General features: G+C 33.4%; 1 protein-coding gene and 1 non-coding gene across 2 annotated transcripts in view; one reads left to right on the forward strand and one right to left on the reverse strand.

Annotated features, from left to right (window-relative positions):
• Positions 1 to 21,061, reverse strand: part of LOC149419181 (sodium-dependent nutrient amino acid transporter 1-like) — an 84,314-nt gene extending 63,253 nt beyond the window's left edge. Inside the window, exon 1 of the mRNA XM_089637720.1 lies at positions 21,035 to 21,061. Coding sequence (XP_089493846.1) covers positions 21,035 to 21,046 — 12 coding nt within the window. The 5' untranslated portion in view covers positions 21,047 to 21,061. The remainder of the gene's footprint in view (positions 1 to 21,034) is intronic.
• On the forward strand, positions 8,788 to 8,860 carry TRNAV-UAC (transfer RNA valine (anticodon UAC)). Its single transcript has one exon. It is a non-coding gene; the product is annotated as a tRNA-Val (tRNA).
• Positions 21,062 to 23,004: the final 1,943 nt, after the last annotated feature.

The raw sequence follows: 23,004 nt of genomic DNA on the forward strand, positions 1-23,004 counted from the left end.
ATCGCGCTTTCGGAGTATCTGGGCCGAAGGCTTGGAATAAACTCCATCCGGAACTAAGATCCATAACAAGTCCAACAGAATTCAGGTCTAAACTAAAAACTTACCTTTTTAAGCTGTCGTACCCTTAGATTAAATATACCATTCCTAAGAGAAAGTCCAGTTATATTCAATTTTTCAATTAAGTCCTAAATCCTGTATCTAAATTTCGCCAATAAACAATTAGATCATGTTAATTAAGTGTTAATCTCAAGTGACCTACCAGGTAAGTATTGTACTGTATATTTTCTCCATAAATAGTTAAGTAATAACATGGATCACTGTAGAAATGTATTATAAGTTTTTACAGCGCCCTTGAGGTGATTTTGCACAAAAACAGCGCTTTACAAATCATCCAATTATTTATATTATTATTATTATTACATGACAAAGGTCTAATCAAAAATCCAAGTTTTCGACCTCGGCAGACTTCAGGATCTTTGACAAATATACAAAAAACATGCAATTTTAGGTGGGGGGCATTTGTGAGCCCCCTCTGACTACTTTTGAACCCCGAACTAGGGTTTATACAATTTTCTGGGCCTCGATTCTCAACTTATAACTTATGGCGTATGTAATTATGAACCTTCGACGAGACTCAAGAATAAGAATGTCGACCAATGTATGTCCTTTTGACATGAACAATGACATGACAATGTATGTCCTTTTGAACATTTATCTATAGGTCTATTAGGTCTACATAGACCATTTTAATTTAAAATTACAGCAAACTTACTCTTCTTCTAAAAAGCATAAATAATAATTCAGAAAAATTAGACCATCGGGGTCAAAATTCACAAAAACTGAACAAAGTTTAAAAATTTCGCTGTGAGGATCCGAGAGGTTTGACGAGATTGAAAATATTGATTTATCATAAGGCCGTCATCGTACAACATATAAAAATCGAGAGTATCCCCTTTGATGCAAGTAACCTCCATTTCGGTAGCAAAATTACTGGAGTTTAATTATTAATATTGTTTCAAAAGTCTATCACAAACTTGTTCTTCTCCTAACCACAGCCTCCGGATCTAAAGTAAAGTGTGTTAACCACAACGCATAGAAGTTCGTCACCATTTCACACTGTTATTTGGTGTTCATTGAGTTCGCGGTAATAGATTCACGTTCAATGTCAACTCAATCAAAAACAACTCATAACCGAATCATTCATATAACGCATGATGTCTACATAAAAAAACGTAGGTACTCTCTGTGCCTCTAAAAGTGTCACCTTTATGATTGGTGACTAAACATGAAACACTTTATTGACAATAATAAATACACGAACGTAGAACACCGAAAATTTGTTTACGTTCTTAATTTTATTTGAAAGTAGACTGCGTGCTGTAGAAATGAGATCCCTGAGACGTTCGTGTGGTAAAACCATGTATGATCGTATGAGAAATCTGCAAAGAGTACAAGATTAAGAAAGGGACGCTTAGATGGTTTGGGCATGTAGAGCAAAGTGGAGCGGAAGGAGTGTAGGGAGAATATACAACGCAAATTTGAATGGTAGCAGAAGTCGGGGACGCCCGAGGAAGACATGGCACGATCAAGTGAATCAGATACTTAAGTCGGGCCATGTCAAAAGTGAATGTGAATGAGGAAAGGAGTGTGTGTCAATACCGAGTTGTTTGTAGGTCCGTCCACTCTGCCTACACCTGCGGTGAAACGGCGTAATGGTTATTTAGTTTGTTAACGAGCCAAGCGGTTCGGAAAAATTATGCTTTCGTCAGAGCAGATGCAAGTTTACCTACCCTGACGAAGTCACAAAGCCGAAACCGGTTGGCATATACAGGATGTTAAGAGACATATCTGACATACTTTAACCAGTGATTCTTGACATTTTGGGAGTAAAAATGTAGCCGAAGTTTTTGTCTCTGGTGAGTTTTTTGTTGTAGTTTTTTTTACTATGATTCACACGCAAGTTAAACTAATTCATAATTTACCGCAAGATTTTTTATATAATAATATCGGTAAATTTTAGCTCGGCTTCGTCAAAACGTTAACCGCGGGGACGCAAGTATACCATGTACCTGCTTAATTCTATTCACATTGCGGATAAGGCGACATAAGACTCTAATAACAGGGGTTCGCTAGACACACACATTTTAATTGTAAAACACGAATGTGTCTAGAGGGATCTCTACGGATGTAAGTTAGTTTTTTTTTAAGATTAATAAAAACAGGACCTTACCTTTAAAATATTTTATGTAAAACGGTTTGAAAATTTTATAAAACGTTTTTCAACTAAAATCAGCGGATTTTATTTTTCTATGAATTAGTAACTTCCCTAGGGATCACTTTAGAAAGATTTGAAATTTTAGTAATATTTTCATCAGAAATAATACAAATAAACCCAAAGGAAAGATCGATTTTCTAAGCCTGCTAGAGGAAAGTCCACCGTAGGTCGTCCATTACCCCGGGCCGTGCGCTGAATATTGTTTTTACACGACTTCGTCACTTATGTCGTTAAGATTCCCACTTTATTTCAGTGATTTTATAGGGAAAAGTCAACCGCAGATCCGTCCAATGCACCAGGAGGACCGTGGTATATTTTTGTGCACGGCTGCTTCACTTACGTCGTTTAGATTCTGGCTTTATTTTAGGGTATTGTCTGGTCTTAATGATATAAACTTAGCGAGGATGCTGAGCAGTCTGATCGCGTGGTTTTTTTGTTAATTATACTAGAGAAATAATAATTTCTGATGGATCTAGATAAGTTTCACATTCATACTACCGGAGATTCGTTCTTTATCCAACCTGTTAGTCAAGTACAAAACAAGTCGTTAAATAAATCGGTTTGTTTGAAAAAAGTTGGTATCTCCCGGCTATATATCGGTGCCGGATCAATAAAAGTCGCAAAGTTTTCGGTGCTCCACACATTGAAAAATCGGTAGATAAAACAGCGTTACCACCCAGTGACGGTTTGTGGCCAATTGTGAATTCAATCATTGATTAAAAAGGTAGAAAAAAAATTCTGTCAGAAATACAAAAAATCCTATGTTGATATTGTCCATACTATTTTTTTGTCCTAAGATCTGAAGGAATTTCATCACCTGACTGCAACAAAGATTCGATCTAGAAACATTAAAAGGTCTTTGGCAAAAGAATATAATATAGTAAGTTACAAAAATGGTTTCAATTACGAAAATCACAAATCACGCAAAAATACGCAATTATTTTAATATTAAAAAAGTGACATCTTAAATAATTGACTTGTTTAAATAGGTAAGAACATAAAATTCGAAAATCACAGAAAAAAATGTGTAGATTTTTGCAAAATACTATTCCATGCAAATTTGGTAGCAAAAAATCATACAGATGATCCGCACTCAGGTAGCTAGAAGATTCCCAATTTTCGTACCTAAGGGATTTGGGATTCATTTTGGACTAGCTCTTGGCAGTAAGTATGATTATCATTCGGACGAATGGATTATTTCAGCACGGAATTTGAATGCGCGCTATTTAAAATTTGGTAAAATTATAATACCAGTTTGTCTTATTTCCTTATGTTTTTATGGGAGTTCGCTGTACGAACGCACTTTTCAAAAAATCACAACCTGTCCTTTGTGTTCCAGAATTCGAGAGAATATTGCATTCAAAACCTATGCATATTATTCACTATCGAAGGATGTTTACCTAGAGAAAATGGTGAATTTAAAATATTACACACATGCGTCTTGAACTCAAAAGACTTATAATAGTCTTTTCTGTCTTTTTTTAAATTGGATTTTACCAAGCCACATTAGTACTATATAAGTAATTCTTAGAACTGATAATGGATGGATGGATTCCGGAAAGTATAACTAATCGTTTCCTATGTATAAAAAAATATTTAGTTTTCAAGTCCATAACGAGTGATATAATATCATACCCACATAAATTATGGTTATGAACAACGGCACAATTATCCCTTCATTAATGATAGGTATTTGCCAAGGTTTCTACTATTGCATTGATTACGAGTTTTTCGAACTCCGGAAAGAATTGTCAAGGCTATCCAGTTTCCGTTAGTTGCATGCAGGTTGCTAAATACTCATGGAATGTGAACCTTTTTTAATGTTCAAGTGCAATTATACTAGGAATAAAAATATATCATTAATATTACTTAGAGTGCGAGATCTTAAATGGTTCAACGGGAAGATGTTTTGTATTTCAATTACCCACTACACTCGTAACTTTGGTGCAACCGTTGGTTTTCCTTGTTTAGTGATCTATTTGCAAGTCCTAATGCACTAAATTTAAAGTTTTTGCACATGTTAATCCATGTATTTAGAACAGCAATGCAGTGCCTCGAAAGTGAATCGATGAAAATGACATTCGGATAACGTGGTCAAAGCGCTGCATTGAATCGGGGGTTCAAACAATTATCTATGGGAATTAATGAAGTACATGGCTGCGGAAGAAAATATATGCTTTTCATTTTAGCACTGCACCGATAGAAATGAAGGAGTATATTTTAAACGATTTCCGTCTCGTGAAAATAAGACAATTTAGCATTCAGACGGAACCGTCACCGTCGCGACGCTTAAAACATGCACTATGCATGAAAATTGCATTAACATTGTAGCGGAAACCTACTTGTATTCATGAAAATCATTTTTACTAAACTCCGCCCGGAATCTATTGCACCGCATCTACCACAAGCACCGTTAGTGCATTCATAAATAAATGTTATTGAATTAGCACATAAATCTTCATGACTAAAAGTTACGTCTACCAACGGTTATTCATGTTTCACTTGGCAGGCATTTTATCTGAGATAAAGGTGAATACGTAAAATAATTCAACTTCCACTTTTAATAAAATTGGTAGCTAACAGGTAAGGTCTAATAGAAGGTTAATTAACTGAATATAACAACATAGCGACAAATTCCAGTAAATTTTTGCATTCTAAAATATTACATTTGATTTGCATTTGAGTACAAACGTTGCATAAATATTGTATTCAGAAGAAGAATATTGTATATTACATTGACGAATTTTTTTCACATCAGCAAAAACGTAATACAAATTTATAATATATAGATTAAATGTACCTAGCTTTTGTCTTTATTCAATTTTAACATGCCTTTGAAACGGACAGGCCATTTAGCACTATTTGAAACAAATTCATCCATTCAGTAATATAAACAACATCGACGTTTTTTCGGACGCATTGACAATGTATAACATATCGTTTCACTTCTATAAACCACCACTGCTCACACCTACAAACACACTCACGTATGCACACACATTTTACCTTACTCAATTACATGTTACCCGCTAATAATTACTCAATGTACCTACCACAAGTAAGAAATTTCAAAGAAACGTGTTATTGGTACCCACTATGACATGGAATGTGTAATTTTGTATCATTTCCATTGTAATCTATGTGCTGTTTTGTTTCTAAAATAAATAATAATAAGCAGACGTTATGCGTGTAACCGTCTAAGCTTGTTCTGCAAGTACCGAACACCGTTATTGGCTGGTTATATGGAGAAAATGCCAGAGTGAAATTGACCCAGAAGCGTGTCGAAAAAAGGGCTGACTGTGTGGCAGAAAATTGAAGATGAAATTGAAAGATGAGAAAGATGAAAATCTAGAAATTGAGAATGATGAGGCCTACTTTTGAGTTTGACTTATGATATATTTGCATACAGAGCTACGAGCCAAAAATACCCCTGTCTCTTTCATAATGAATTTACAATAATAGTTGTTGGAAAAATATGTATTTTAGGTTTGTTTTTAATAATTATGCAAGGGAACATGGCTGCAATATGGGGAAATTAATCTTTACGAAGGATCTGTTTGGGTTATTTATGTTTGGTACGTACGCTTTCATCGTACCTGGTTAGGCAATTTATACACGCGCTTTCATGGGTGGGAATTCCTGCATGAAATATTTTCGCGAGACTTAAGATATATTTTTTAAGGAGGGGAACTTCAGTCTCGATGGAGTTGGAAAACCCTCATTCATTTAGGTGCTCCCTTGGCTATTCGTATGGCTTTATTTTGAAACGTTTGGAGTTTTTAAAATGGGACTCTGAAGCGTGGGCCCAGATGGAGCTTGCATATGTTAGTTTTAGCCTTATCGTTGATTTGTAAATTAGGAGTTTGTTTTTTGCTGATAGTTTATTATTTCCTTTGCTTAGCAGAGTGTAGAGGGCTGCTAGGGTTTAACCAAAGCTAGTGAAGAAAATTATTCGTGAAAAAGACCACATCGTGGAATATGTATGTATGATGATGAGGTACCTACTTTTAAGAACAAAGCAATAATTCGTGATTCATCCTTTCCCATCATAATGATACCATTCACTTCGTGAATAATACACAAAAGAATCGTGCCTCTAACCATCTTCTTATGTTTTATATTGTACGTATCTTCACTGTGCATATTAAGGCTTAGTATGAATTTTGAAACACTATAAATTTAAAATTCTTTGCAAGCTTTCATGTTTCATTGTGGCAATACTTAACTTAAAACCTTACTCACATACCTACTTACTTGTTGTTTATAAAAAATACAAATAAAAAAGCATTGAATCATGAAACTTTATGTTTCTCTTTTCAACAACAATATTAAATAACTGTACTGTAACTTTAAAATTTACATTGTAAAATTGCTTTATATTGTATTTTATTTAATTTAAAAAGAATATTTCAATTCTTATTTTATTTGTATTTTTTTATTATATTACCCACACATAGGCAGTGCCTTTATGGGTTACCTTTACTTGCCTTTATTTTATATTTTATGCTTATGTAAAAAAAATCTAAAAGTGTATGTACTTAAACTATTAACTAATAAAAATTTTGGGTAAAATAAATAAATGTATAAGATAAAATTGTAAAAACATTTGTCATATCATTTGGGTTAAATAATGAAATATTGTGATAGATGATGAAGTATAGGTACTAGAGACATAGAATAAAGAATAAGACAGGAATGTCTTGTGGGTGTGTTTCGTGATCCAAAAAAATGTAAGCCCAATTTGGGCCAACACTTTCATACACAATTGTGTTTCACTATGGTTACGAAATTCAAATGGGATAGCGATGTATTAATGTCAGGCAAGTTTAAGAGAGACAGAACCCGTGCAAAATGGTCTAGAACCAAAAGGTACTAATTCAGTGGCGCATTTATTTCCATTCAAATTTATATGGAAGGCACTTCTAGTTTTTTTCTTTATTCATTGCCTAGAAATAACCTTCTACAAATAAATAATATCATGTTACTGATTCCATACTATATTATATAACATCGGGGGTGCACCCCAAGCCAATTTTTATTTCAAGTTTATTGCTGATTTGAATTAAATGTTTTGTGTACATTATAAATTAAATGTTATCAGGAAAAAAATATATTTTTGATACTAAAATGATAAAATTTCACTAAATTTTTTATGCAAATATCAAAGAGTTGTAAAAACTGTTATAAAATTGTCCAGAATATTATAATAAGACCATGAATTGGATTGGAATGTTTCATAAAATAAATTTTGCAAAATAAAAGTTAAATACACCAGAGAAGAGAATTATACAACGCATTAGAAAATTTATATAACAACAAACTTTCCATCCCTATGTCATTGAAATTATTGACGTGCGATACTCAAGACATAGAGATTACGATGGATGGAAGAAAAAAATATTACATTACAAGAATGCTGTTGCCACTGGAGAGAAATAATTTATCATTTTATGTGGAATTAACATCTCAAATATGCAGTTCTTGTCAAGAATAACAATTGCAACTAATCCTTGTCATTTAATTGACTCGTGTATTTGCTTCATATAATTTCCGCAGTACCGACCCTAAGCCAAATGTTGTCTGAAATAGCCGATACTTGATGTGATGTTCCACAAAAACGACGCTATACAAAACATAAAAGTATTATTTCACAGAACTTGAACAACACATCAAATTTCAAAGATAATATTCAACAAACAAGGTCTGTGAAAGTTCTATTCAAGTTCTGATAAAGAAAGGGCCTATAAGGAAGTAATAAAATTATAACTTGAATATTAACTTTTGAAATTTTGATTTTGTGAAATACGCGCTGGCTTTGCCCATGTGGAATTGTAAGGTTAATAAACTTTTTATTTGTTAAATACATTTTTTTTCATTTCTTTCTCTCCGTAGTATGTTTGTTTTCTTTATTTCTCTAACCGCTTGAAAAGAAGGCTTATTTTATAATTTTTATATTTTATGTACATATTTATTCATTAATAAATAAAAAATAAAAAATAGCTGTCTCTGAGTATGCCATTTATTTAACAGTAATGGAATTACGTTACCATTAAATGATTTTAAAAATTAAAAATTTAGTATCGTCCCAAAATATTATTTGTTCTCTAATGGCAACTAAAGAAATAAAACTTATTAAACCCATCGGCGTGAAATTTTAAGCACGAAAATAATGATCGTGTAAAAAAGATTTTTCATGCGGGTTCCGATATAGTTTTTACAAATCGGAATGAAAATAGCATTTAATAAAATGTCCATAACTTCACAACAGTAAAATGATGAGTTGGGAGATAAACAAAACGTCATAACATAACTGCAGGCATTAATTTTATGCGTTTTATTCTTATAATTTTGTTATTTACATATGATAGTGATTCTATTCTCTGCCTGAGTTTCTGAATGAATTCGGTAAGTATTGCGTAAGAGAAAGGTGTTTTATATTTCCAGACCAGCGCTGTTCGAATATTTCTGCTATTATGTATCACAAGTGCGGCTTATCTGGTACAATTGGCACAGGTTCCGTAGTGTAGCGGTTATCACGTCTGCTTTACACGCAGAAGGTCGCCGGTTCGATCCCGGCCGGAACCATATTTTTTACATTAAATAAAGCATATTTAAACTGAATACTTATATACAGTGATTCTTATTACGGTTTTCTTAACTTTTTAAAGCTTTTTTATTGAAAATTTTAATACCCAAAGAGATCTCAGTTAACATTTAATAACCGAATAACATTTAGTACTTTTTGGGAAATTATTTTTCTCATGGCCTCCTGGGTGGGGGAATCGAAATATATCGATCATTTTTGATTGAATAGAAGAAGAGATTTAATTTTAGTCAACCAAAAATGCATGTCTCTATTCTAATTTTCAGAGAGAACTTTTCATTAATTTTACTTGAAATTTTAAAAGCTCCCATTCACTTGAGAAACATATAAAAAATATGTAATTGTTCGTGCTTTTCTTCTATTTGAATTGACATTTTAAAACAACCTTGATGGGAGGAAATCTTATACAAGTAAAATAAAAAAGTGTGATTAGTTACAAAATATTCTGGATTATTTTTGTCTGCTTCATTTTGACCTTCATGGTACAGCTAACAAATAAGATTGTAATTAAAAAGCATGTGTTATTTATAAAATCATAAATGAGATAAATCCTCGGCTGTAGATAAGGTTTCGAATAATAAATCAAGTCTCATTGCACGGAGTGAATCGATTTTAATTCTACTATACCCAAGTCAAAGTGGTTTAGTGGTGGATTGAATGAGATGGGGGATAAGAAGGTTGAGAGTACATGAAGACAATGAGAGCAAAAAATTTCACTCTTTAGTTCATTACACAAAAATTAATGTATTCCCTGTGTTTTTTTTTTTTTTTTTTTTTTATGTGACACCTCACAAGAGTGTCCCTGCCTGTGCAGTGCACAGACAGGGGAACTATGTCACCACCCGGTTGGGCGGCGTTGTGAGGCGGAGTAAGGTAGGGGCTGTAGGAAGGGATTTGTTAATGCGGGCCTTGAAGAGGCTCGGATTATAGGAGGGAGGAAAAACAGATGCCGGTAGCTCGTTCCACATACGAGCCGACTTACACAAAAACGAGTCGTAAAAACGGCCCGTTCTCATGAAGCCAACGTCAACCGTGAACGGGTGTTCAGTTCGTGTCCGTCGAGTTTCGCGCACGTGCACCGGTGCATCAGGAATCAATGCTGCTAGCTCCTTGGAGCAGGCTCCATTGAAATACCTGTAGAACAGACACAGCATGCCTACATTGCGTCTATGCATGTGATGTGACTTCCTCGATCGATGTTAAGGCAATTCAGATGTTGCGGGTTCAAATTCAAGTAAATTTTATGGATGTAATTTGCGAGTAAATTATCAAAAATAGTATAAAGTGTATTTGTGGCTCCTTTCAGATTGGAAGATAATGATAATAATAATATTTGGATGATATGTATAGCGCCGTTTTTGTGAAAAATCACCTCACCTCAAATCACCTCACCTCAAATCACCTTAAAGATACTCTCAATATTGCCCTGGTTTAATTCCACTATTCGTTATTGAAGCGTTCCTTGAAATGGCTTTAGCCGTGTTTGATGACTAGATCTGAATACCCAAGTCATTTCCAACCTTCTTCTTCCCTATCTCCTTCCCCTTTCACTGGCTCGAGACAATTGGGAGCAGTTGGGATATATATTTTTTTTTTTTCGTACATAAAATTTACTGGTAAATAGATGATAAGCTCAAGTAAAACGAAAAATGTTCCTATAGTAGTAGAGTATAAAATAATCAGTAACTGTAATAAAAGAGAAAAAGCAAAAAATATGTAGACAACATCTATATAAAAATATTACCAATTTATTTGTATAGTCATAGTATATTTATTTGGAAAAACAGTATAAACCAGCACATTGCAATATCGGTAATTAAAAATTATAAAAAAGTGAATAGCAAATACATTTACAAGTTGGACACAAAAAAAGTTTCAAATGTAGGTTTACAATGTTTAGTCTTGAATAATAATATTTCATATACGTTTAAATACGTTGTAGGACATGTGGAAAATATCCAAATTTCCTGTAAGGCAGTTAATTAACCTAGTGATTCTTCTCAAGGGCATAATTATTGGTATGTTAGTTCTGCACCTAGGAAGAATCAAAAGCCTGTGTTGGCGGACATAGAATCGTATTTTAGCCAGAATTTCTGGTATTGAGACCAAACCGTTTAGAAGCTTATACGCCATCAGGAGTAATTCAACATCCCTCCTGGAAATAAGGCTGCATACACACTGCATTCCCGAGATAAATGCTGTTGGAAACAGCCATGGGTAATAACCAAACTCTCTCATGTAGAGGTATCGTAAAAAATTCTTTTGAATCTTCTCGACCATTGGTACATAGACAGTGTCCTCTGGCCCCCATGAGATCCACTTTCAAGAATGCTACGCACTAAGCTAAAGTAAAGCAGACTTATAACTGCAAGGTTGGTCAAGTCTTTTGAATTGTATATGACAAAACCCAACATCTTCATGGCTGATTTACAGATCTTTTCAATATGAGCGTGAAATGTTAAGTAAAGTAATAGTATATTTGTACAGTAATAGTATATTTATACAGTAATTGTATATTTTAAATTAGATCTAAGTATATAATTTAAATAGCAATTACATTGTATCATGTTTGATTTGGAGTAAATAGGTTTAAAAAAAATTAAATGTTTCCAAGAAATAGATCTTGCAGGTATCTCTACAACTCTTCATTTTAAAAGTGAAGTAAAAAAGTAAAGCACAATAATCTACGAAAATAAATAGTGCTAAAAAACTATAGGTATAGATACTGAAACAAATTTTGAAAAATTTAGATTTTTTAAAAATTATTGCTTAGATGCTTTTTAAATTTTTATATGACAGAATAATCATTTTAATGTTCATGTTTGTCAGCTTTCGGATGGAAAATCGTGTTTACTTCAGTCATGACAATGATTGTATTTTAATCACACTTACTATGCAGATATGCTGCGCAACCGTCTTATAATGAATACAGTAACAACACAATTAGCAAATGCAATTAAGGTTAACTTGACCGACATACATAATGTATCGATATTGTCGGTAGCTACCGATGAAGCTATTTCCTAGATAATTACAGAACATCCAATAGTCGAATAACACCAAAATATATTTTTCGATTTACTTACTGTTTATACAATTTTTTATTATTATTTTTTTTAAACATACAACAAACGATGTTGTATTCCCATGAGTTATTAAACTCATTAAGGGATCGCCAATTGGTAGTTTTGAAATAGAAGAGTAAAAAAATTAAAAAAAAGAGTTTTGTATAGAAAAATTAGATTAAAAATTAAAAATAACCAACCCAACCCAATGTGCAGACACAATGTATGAAGAAAACATTTACAAAACATTTCACAGAAGCAACATACAGACACAACATATGAAGAATCACTTTACAGATATGTCACAAAAAAATTGTCTTATAAGACTTTATGAATTATTATAATCACTCATTTGATTTATGTACTGTTGGTGTCAAAAAGTTGAAAAAGTATCCTCAATGATGGACTAAATAAATGCATAAAAAAAAATCAGGAAAATACATTAAAAAGGACGGGGTCAAAAATAAACAGACCTAATACAAGATGTTTTACATTCAAAATACATGAGAAGATTAAAAAAGCTCATCATCTCTGGATGTACAAAGTTTGGTATTTGGAGATAATTAGGACGGCTATCAGAACAGAGTTTGTACCTACTTATGACTCGTTTTCCAAATAACATTTGAAAAAATAGGATTTCAATATATCGTTTCGAGATTTGTTAGAGGCATATACCTGTCTTAATTCTTCAGGCAATTTGTTATAGTTAGTGTAGGCAATATATTCTAATGATTTCAGTCCGAACTTTGTTGAGTGTATTTTTGATATATGTAGTTTGTTGTGTTGTCGTGTATTATATTGGTGAACATCGTTGTTATAGTTCAGTTTTATATTTGTGTGGGTGTTACACTGAATAATATTTAAAATGGTGTTTGTTATCTCAAAGCTAGGAACCATCTTAAATGGCAAAACAAGTGCGTGACGGTAAATATCTTTAATAGATATATCCCAAGGCAATCCAAAAATGTTACGCATGGCTATATTTTGGATTATTTGCACCTCCGATATCATTTTTTTGGTAGCAAAGCCCCAGATACTCGAAAGATATGCCAAGTGGGAGTGAATCATAGCATAGTACAATGATCGCAGTATGGCTGTGGGAAGCAATCTACGTAGTCTGTACATTACACCGGTCACCGGAGCAATCTTTGATTTAGTAGCCAGTTGGAACCGTTTCGGAATATGCGGTCATAGATCGTTTTTAAAATAATTATTTATTTTCAAAATATTAAAATCCATTTTTTAGTACAATAATCGTAAACAGAAAAATAAATTTTAAATCGTTCACGCATTTTTAACGCTATTCATAGTTTGTCAGAATACCTCATTTGCCTGTTTTTATTTTCATTGTTCACGCTTCAAGTAAGTATTGAACTACTAGCAGATTGTAGTAACAGTACATAATAATGTATGCATTCACCAAACAACTCAAGAATTCTTGCCAATTACCTCCAGCATTAACCGATACCGCTTTTACCGATTTTATCGCGGAGTGGATATTATTGAAGTCCGCAAGTATAGTTCATTGCTCCGAGGACAGAAGTAATCTCATTACCTGCATCGACAGAAAACAGGAATAAGAGTTGATTTTTTTTTCATTTTCTTCGTTGCACAAGCTACTTTAGTTAAATAGCTAAATACAAATATGATAGAACTGGTTATCATGTCGAGTATCTATTTTGAATCATTTCAACATTCTTGGTCCATGCGCAAGATCGAATCATTTTTGTAAAGATAAATTACTTGTTTTTTCATTTTTAAATAAATGTATTTGTATTTCGTTTTTGTTTTCAGTAATGAATTAATGCAAATCTTGGAAATGGAAATTAACACATTTCTCGACTCAACTGTGCAGATAGACTTGTTGTCGATGACAATGCCTTCTATAAACTTTTAGTTGCAATCTCTTACACACCCTGGGAAGTATACTTCTCAGTAAAAAAAACTTGGTTTTTAAGGGGTTGATTTTTTGGAAATTGACTCCTTTCAGTCAAAAATTAATTCAGACTGGAGGCATGCTTAAAAAAATCAAGCAAGATGTATTCAATCCAACAAAGCATCAAAATAATATGTTGTTTACTAACTCACCATCACGCCGTTTACCCGCAGGGGGAAGAACAGGGTTTGGACTGCAAAACAACTCGGTCTTGACACACACTCCTTGTCTCATTCACATTCATACATCGTCTCATAATTACTCTTCTATTATCTTACATCAGGGTAGGTACCAGTACATTTTATTAGCGCCAACTGCGTTCAGTCCTCCATTAATGGAGTTACCTGCATTTAACCTACTTTCAATATCTCTGTCAGCCTGGTCATCTCTCGTAAACATACTCGTACTTCCTAAATACACAAACTCATCCACCTGCTCCAATTATTCCTCATTGACAACTATTGCACACTGTTTAAATTGACGGTTGGAATGATTAACACTTCGAACAACTTAATAAACTTACGAGTTACTATTTGACAGCTTGGGTCTCCTGCCCAGTAAATTCGGGTTCTCTATCAACTGACTAAGGTTCTCTCACAGCGTTGTACCCTGAAGATGACATTATTCACATTGCACAGGCGAAGCCTAAAACACTCAGTCGTGTGTAAATGCGACGCGGTGCAAAATACTGCACAGCATATTATCAACGAATTCCCGTTTCATTCGTTCCCCACAGGAAGGTCCACAGGGCAACATCCGAGGCACCACCTGGCACAGAAACCCTGATTTTCTACTTAATACATCATACAAAAGAAGAAGGAATTACTTAGATAAGATCACAAATTTGTCAGCATTCTTGCATCACTTTTCTATCTCAATAATGCGGACATTACGAAATCAGGCGAAGATTGCAATCGTATAGTCATGATTTGCAAATATTTATATCAAATTAATCCCCATACTGATTGTAAAATTTTCAATCAATAATGCTGAACGTTTGTGTGTAGATTTGTTATCCAAATAAATATTTTTTAACTAAATTTAGAGTGATTTGATAAAGATAAATGTAATTATTTGTAAGCGTGTGGTCGATTTGCGTGGGAAATCAATTTAATATAAGATAAATGCGACTTATTGGCTTTATTTCGCTACCCGTTGCGTAGTATTACTCCCTTTAAACCCGATGGGGAAAATCATAAATATCTTTAAAGTTGAATTTAAAAAAATGCTTAAGTTAGCGCTTTTTGTCAAAAAACAGCATAAACTATCATCAAAATACTGCATAATGGATAAAATGCTCCATTAGCGAATGTGAAAATACAACATAAGTTAGTGTCAAAAATCTATTTATTACGTTTGTATTAAAAGACTTCATAACATGATAGAAGTCAAAAGACATTATAAACAAGTGTTTAAATACAAATTTTTCATTAGAACCGCAAACAAGTGCTACGAATTTATAATATCCAATTTAATCAAGGTATATTATTTACTCAGGGCTTTCTGAGTGAATCAAACGAGGATGTGTGAAGCAGCCAACCATAAAATTGAATTCCTGTGTACAAGAATAGGTATATTGTGGTACATATATAGTACCTTTTAAGTACCTTCTTTGATCTGCATATATCCTTATTATTGCTAACGCCTACGATAAACTGCCTCGGTTTGATAAATGCTTTCCGTCACTTGAAAAAACAAACCTGAAAACGTCGATAAAAGAACTTCATTTGTGTATAACGCAGAGTCACGGGCAAACCTACGAGTAGGTACCTAATTTAGAGTTTACCGAAATTAGATTTTTTGCTAAGACTTAGAGAGAACTTAAGATATAATTAAATTAATTAGACGAGATTTGTATATCGCTTTGACAAATGTCCCGATTTTTTATTATATTTGTGACATCGTTTTTACCTAAATAAACACAATCTTAGGAGACGCCGTCATTTTTGAAAATGTTTCTTCTTTTTCGGTTTTTCATATATTTCCAAAAATTCAACCGTTCAACTTTTCCCGATTCAATTTACTGGATTTTAAAATGCATACAAAATGCTCACTGTTATATATTATTAAATACAGATGAAAATTAGGGATAAAAATTAGTTATTGAATTTAGAAAAAGAAAATGAAAATAAATCAAATTAACTATACCTACACGGAGAAAAATGAGAAATGCTTAATTATTAAGAACCTCACTCAATTATTTGTAGTCTGGTTAAAAACGGAAATGCAGGCCTTTAACGAATGAATTAACAAGTTTCCTGATAAACTTTTAGTAAATTTCGGAATCTTAATAAATTATCAATTCTTTTTATATCTCGTTTTTCTACGTGTAACTTATTAAAACTTCCGTGGCGGTTACGATTGGTTATCACTACGAATACCGGTGTGTGCAGGTAAACTTTATTTGATTAATTTGTGTTCTTTCACAATTTATTCAAAATAATATATATGTTTCATAACGCCATTGGTTCACGCTAGCTTTTTTCTGTTCCCTGCCAATTACAAAGCAACGACTCAAACCTTTAACTTGGGTCTGCGCAATATTGTATGAAGAGTCGCCTGCGGCAACAAGTCTGTAACGACTTCTGACCTTCTCACGACATAAGACTTCGAGGAGTATTTAGCTGGTAAAATGTTCCATTTTACATGTTGAAAGCTTTCCATCAGTAACTACTGATATGGTTCACCGTAAAGGATGTGGAAAAACATAATCATTCCAAGTGTTGATCGCCGTGTCCTTGTGCAGTGGTTAGTGTTTACCGTGATCCAATTTATCTTAAAATCATCCGAGTGCGGTCCCCACTTCCATCTACACATCAAGATAACCAAAGCTGGTGAGTACCAATAGAGCGTAATACTTTTTTATTTTGGTTTATCATGTCAGCTGAACAGAGTGGTGCGTTGGGTGCAATACTCTGTCTGCCATATACAATTGAGTAAATGAATTGCAGGATACATAATTGAATATAGGTTATATAAAATGCATATGAATCGATACATATTTAGCACTTATATTACGGTGGCGTGAGAGAATTTCTCTATCTACGGTGTGGTGGCGCCATAAGCGTGTATACTTATAGAATCTCTGATATGAGGTAATAAAATAACCAACAAAAATAGCAAATAATTACAATTAATATTAATATAACTTACGTAATTAATTATTACAGTGATATATCCCGTAGATTGTTTGTGACATTATCTTAGTATCAGTAATAAGGATTCTAGATAAGTACTCATAATTACACCTGATAATATCAAATACCCTATAATATTATCAATACCTCCAACTTGTAATATTTCTTATGCATTCTGATGTAACATTCTACACTAGCACTTCTAGCGGTGTGAGTGTGCGCCTCGGTTTTCTTTTATAGATTTTAATGGATTTTATGTGAAGAATATGCTTTACTGTATCTACAATATATTACTGGAGTTGGACGTATTATTAAAATTATATGGTATTTGATGAAATATCCTTGGTTACGGCTCTTGAAGGCAGGTACATGTTTGTTCATCTTATCGTTTTTTATAATAAGTTTCAAATGCCTAAACTGCCACTGGCCAATGGAACCAAAAGCTGAAAGGAGAAGGAAGTAAATATTTTATATTAGAACGCTCCCATACAACATTGGTATTATACATATCTGCACTTTCAAACCATCTTCTTCTTAATTTTTAAACGCTTACTACAGAGCCCTAAATCGTATTCAAGCAACGTTTTAATTCAAAGCGGTTGTCTCTCACCAGGGTCATTCTGAAAGAATCTTTTACTCGGGAATGAGGTGTAAGCATACTTTATCTGTTTTCTGAATGGATTTAAAATCCACGATTCCGAAGACATTATAACTTGATTATTACTTAAATGGCTTAAGCCAGAGATGAAAACCTACGCGGAGTAACACAGACCGTCCTTGGAATGGTCCGATGCTCTGTAGGGAACCCGCTTGCACAGCGCGATTGTAAACTGTGCTTGTAATGGTTATTCTGTTTTCCTCAAATAATTTGTTTTGCATAAAATTGAGATATTAATTGTGCACCATCCAATTAGACTTTAAAACCAAGAAAGGCTGTTAACAGTATTTATTTATTATTTCAGAACTAGGTAAGATGACACAAGAGGTGTTTTAAAAATACTTGTAAATGTTTTTACCTTTCAACAAATTACGTGTTCTGCTTGGGGGAATAATACTAGTTGTTGCAATGGTACCTACCTAATAAGGGTCACATTGTCATTTTAATTGTACGTTCACAACTCGATTCGTGTTTAATCTCAGACTCGTGTTGCCAGGAACTAATTTTCCTTTGCTAGCTGCCACTTTAGTAGTGGGCAAGTACCGGAACTTCATGTTAATAATACTTAAGGCATGTTTGGCCGCAGGGTCCAGGAGACCTCAGGGGATTTCCTTCGAACAAGTTGATTGCGCCTTCATAATATCTAATTACTATACTATGCGCATATTAAAGTAGTTATTGTCAATTTTTCTTGCCTAAGATAGATGGAACTATTTCCCACATTTTAAAAGTTGTAAATGGCTTAAAAACCCCATGTAAACACTTTTTGTAAATTTTATAAGATTTTGAAAATTTTCAGGGGCGAAAACTTTACTACCAACTATATTCAGGACATATTCTTTAGTGCAGTATTACAATAATAAACTACAAGAAAACTGTTGGCTGCAACCGCAGTATACTTAGTAACGCAAATAATACGTCTTCATAATTATAGATACGTACCTAATACTCATACTTACCATGAATCTATATAGACAAAAAATATTGAAGATAATATTAGCGATTTTTAAACGAAAATTTGAAACAGAAAAATGGAAAAAGATAGGTCACATCTGGAACATGAACCCAGGTCCTTCGCCTTGCCGGGGCGCTGCTCTACCAACTGCGCGAATGGACTTTATTTCTTTCGGTCATATTTAACTGTATCATACTTTGAATAAGAACTACCGACAAGTTCTTCATTTTTCTCACCGCACATTTTTTTCATTGGCTGCTTTATCTTTTATCTTTATGTACGATCACAAGATTCAATTTTAACTAAATGCGATCTAGATAGTGTCTTGGATAATTTTATTTATTTTTATTTTAATGTCCGACATATATCGACTTTTCTACAAGTCTAGGATGAACCCTTTATTTGAAACCTTATTTTTTTTTATATATATTTTGAAGATAATATTTGCTAATTTTAAGCGTAAATTTGCAAAATCACGAAATCATTAAAAAATTTAAACAAAAGAAATACTCGTTTCGGATACAGAATTATTGATAAAAAAAATCAATCGCCATTCCATTGTAAGAATATTATGTACTAAATACACAATTTGGCTGTCCCTTCCTGAATCCTTCCCAGTTGGACAAACAAAGGTTCATTTTGTTTTGTATTGTTTGTTTGTCTGAATTCCCACAGTAAGTAAAAATTTGAAAACTTCAAAGCAAATATAAATTCATAATTTCACGAAGGAATATATCACTTCATGCACCTACAACCGAAGTTAGTATGTTTTTATTGTGTACCCATAAAAAAATATTATTTATAATTATGTACACCTTGGCTTATTGATTATATTTGGTGTTAATAATTTTGTGAATTTCAAAAGGCAACCAATTTCAGACCTATTTGCTAGTATTATTGTATTATTTATTAGCTTTTTAAAAAAGCCTTGTCTCTATACCTTCCAACATTTATATCACATACTCCTTAGCATATTTGTGTTTCACATTGACTGTATGCATATACGGACATACTTGATATTTATATTATACTTTGATTTATTTACAATTTCAAGTACTATTATTTAAATTCTACATTAATTACAGCGTTGGTATTTTGCTATTATTCATTGTTTTTTTTATAGATTCAACAGACATTATTTTTCTTCTTTTTCATTGTTTTAAAATACATATCAGTATATTTTATAAATGTATTTATTTTTTATATGCCTGTAAATTATTTTCCTGTTTTTCAGTCTTACCGGTTTGCAAGAAACACGAATAATTGTATTTATATACGAATGTACAATGTACATACTTACTTTATTTTTGACTCTTTGCTTTATTTACAATGACGGGTTTTATTATTTGGATTTAATGATAATCTTAGTATTAGCATTTGTTTTTTAATTTTTTTTGTAAATAGTTATGCTATTATCCATGTATTATGTTACACTTACATACATAAAGGGTCAACTTCCTCTGTAAAAGCTCGATAGGGCATTAATGAATATTAAATAAATTTTAAAAATTACCAACCGGTTTTTCTTAAGACAAGCATCATCAGATGCATCGGTGCTCAAATAATAATGGTTTTTCGACATTCGCCAATCATCTTATTGATAAAGATCATACCTTTAATCCAAGCACCAGACTAATATTCTTCACAAAAATGACCTTGGCAACATAATAAATTAAATGAATTTGTGCTTATACAGGTTGTCCGGGATTAAAGAGCACAAACTTCAGGAGGTGATTCTACGTGATGGTAAAAGTAAAGATGATTTTAAAAAAATCGAAATAATACAGAAGAATTTAATTTTTTCCATACAAACATATATCTTCAATGATTGTACCTGAAAACTACGTAAAAAATTTGATCCATTTTATCTTTTTTCACTTGTACTCCCCTGAAACCCGGACACCCTTTATACTGTAATCTTGTTATTTGGTGTTGTTATTAGAATCCAGTTAAGATTATTTTGAGTGATAGTTACCTGTCGTACGAAAGGTTCCGACTGCACCCGAGGATAGCCGATTCTTAGTTCGGGAGCTCATTTGTATTTCTAGTCCTCGGCAGCCTAGTACTCATTGACTCAAATCAGAACGGACGCGTGTCCAGTAAGACTTTAATTGTAATTATCTACGATAACAAACTTCTTATAATCTTGAATGAATCAGGCATTTATTTAAGACTCTCGTACTCAAGTATATTTACTACCAAGAGGTAGTAATTGCAAATTAATCCCAGACATCACACATACAAAGTTATAATCGTTTAATTTCATTGAATTATTCCTCCTGCGTCCTGTCATGTGAGAGTTTGTTTTCGTCGTGATAACTATTTCCGTGCAAGCTTCAGTCAGACGCTAAATAAGTATAATTTAAAGGTTAGACATGAAAATAATTTTTTAATGTTGGCATACCTTTGAAGCCATATTTCTGTCTTCAATGGTCGGTTCTCACAGACAAAGTTCCTCCTGTCTTGCCTTAATCTATGGAGTGAGACCGACACGCTGAGCTCTGTCTTCATTCGCTGCCTGGCCTGCAGGGTCAGTCGGTCCTTGAAGTCTGCAACAAAATAATGCCAATTAGATTTACTGTCATATTAATAATAAGTACCATCATGTAGGCACAACTAGTCACTGACAACACACATTAATTAACAGTCTACAACACACTAGTGCCAATAGCAGATGGCACTCGTGACTCTCGACTTGGACGAGCTGCATCTCTTCACCTTTCTTGCAAAATAAACTTATATTGATCTTATTAATTACAAGTTATATATTTTATAATAAAACACCTTCTAAATTAAAGGGTGTTCGACTATCATTCCTCACACCAATACACGGTGTCCGGAAACTTCGTGTTACAAGCGGGAAACCGATGAATCTACATCACATTTCGAGTTAATTTTGCGGTGTAACTTTGTTGGTCTGAGCTTTCGTTTTTAAGTCCGGAGTTGAAATTTTTAATCTAAAATCAATGTTAAAATTTTTAGTCTAAATGTCTGTTTTTGTTTAAATGTCTAAATTTTGTTTTTAGTCTGTCTACATGCCGGTATGTCACGCGGACAACCTTACCGACTTCACCAACTACCTTTCCAAAATACATACGATCATTCAAGATAACGAACACTCTGAAACCATTGTGATGGGAGATTTCAACGCTCACCCATCCTCCATATTCGGGAAAGAACTCTCTCATTTCAACACCGAAAATAACTACAATTGTATCGATATTGAAAGACTACCGAATGACACATATACATATATTAGCGATGCACACAATACCACTTCCTGGCTCGATCACTGTATATGCACTAATAGTCTTAAAAACAAAATAGATAATATAAAAATACACTATGATACCGACTGGTCCGATCACAGGCCGACATCTTGCGTAATCGCTGCTGAAAAATTAACTGCAACTATTTTTAATATTCCACAACAGCCTAATAACATAATATGGAGAAGGAATAATAATAAGAAAATCAGTGAATATACGTCTGTAGCAGAAGCATTACTTAGTGTGATCTATCAAAGACACTCCGAATCCATTTGTAATTCGGATTCTATATGTGACAGATGCGACCATATACAAAACATCGAAAATATATACACAGACATCGTTGAAGCCTTAAGTAGGGCTGCCAATACCGTATTTCATCGGGAAAACGATCAAAGCAATCCAAAAACACATCGTGACATTGCTGGGTGGAATCAACAAGTTAAGTAACACTACGAAAATTCCAGATCGGCGTTGATGGAGTGGATTAAGAATGGGAGACCATTACATGGTCCCATTGCGGATGAAAGAAAACGAAAAAGGAAGGAGTTCAAAATAGCTCTTAAACACTGCCAAAGCTCTTCTGAACAAACAAAAATGGATGATATCGTAAAATCACTTGACACAAAGCAGTTTGCCCAATTCTGGAAGAAAAGCAACAACCTGATCAAACCAAAAAATCGAATCGCCAGCCAAATTGATGGGTCCACAAACACGGAGGAAATTGCTAATACTTTTAGAAGAACCTTTGCAGATATTTCCGGAAATGAAGTACTGTCTGTCCCTGATATTATGGAATATGATGGACAAAACGTTTACTTATCTGAAAGTAGTATAATGAAGGCCATAACAGGCACCAAGGCTGGTAAGTCTCCGGGACATGATAATCTAAGTATTGAACACATTAAATACGGAGGTAGATACATACCCAAACTACTAAACATACTGTTCAACGCAATACTTAAACACAACCATATACCGGGTGCAATGACGAAAACGATTATAACTCCAATCCTGAAATCGGGACAGCCTGACATGACTAACTCCAGCAATTACCGGCCAATATCTTTAGCAACTATAACTGCAAGATTATTTGAAAGGGTAA

The sequence above is a fragment of the Hesperophylax consimilis genome, chromosome 12, assembly GCF_061612785.1.
Source record: "Hesperophylax consimilis isolate HC1 chromosome 12, BYU_Hcon_1.0, whole genome shotgun sequence".
Taxonomy (NCBI): Eukaryota; Metazoa; Arthropoda; class Insecta; order Trichoptera; family Limnephilidae; genus Hesperophylax; species Hesperophylax consimilis.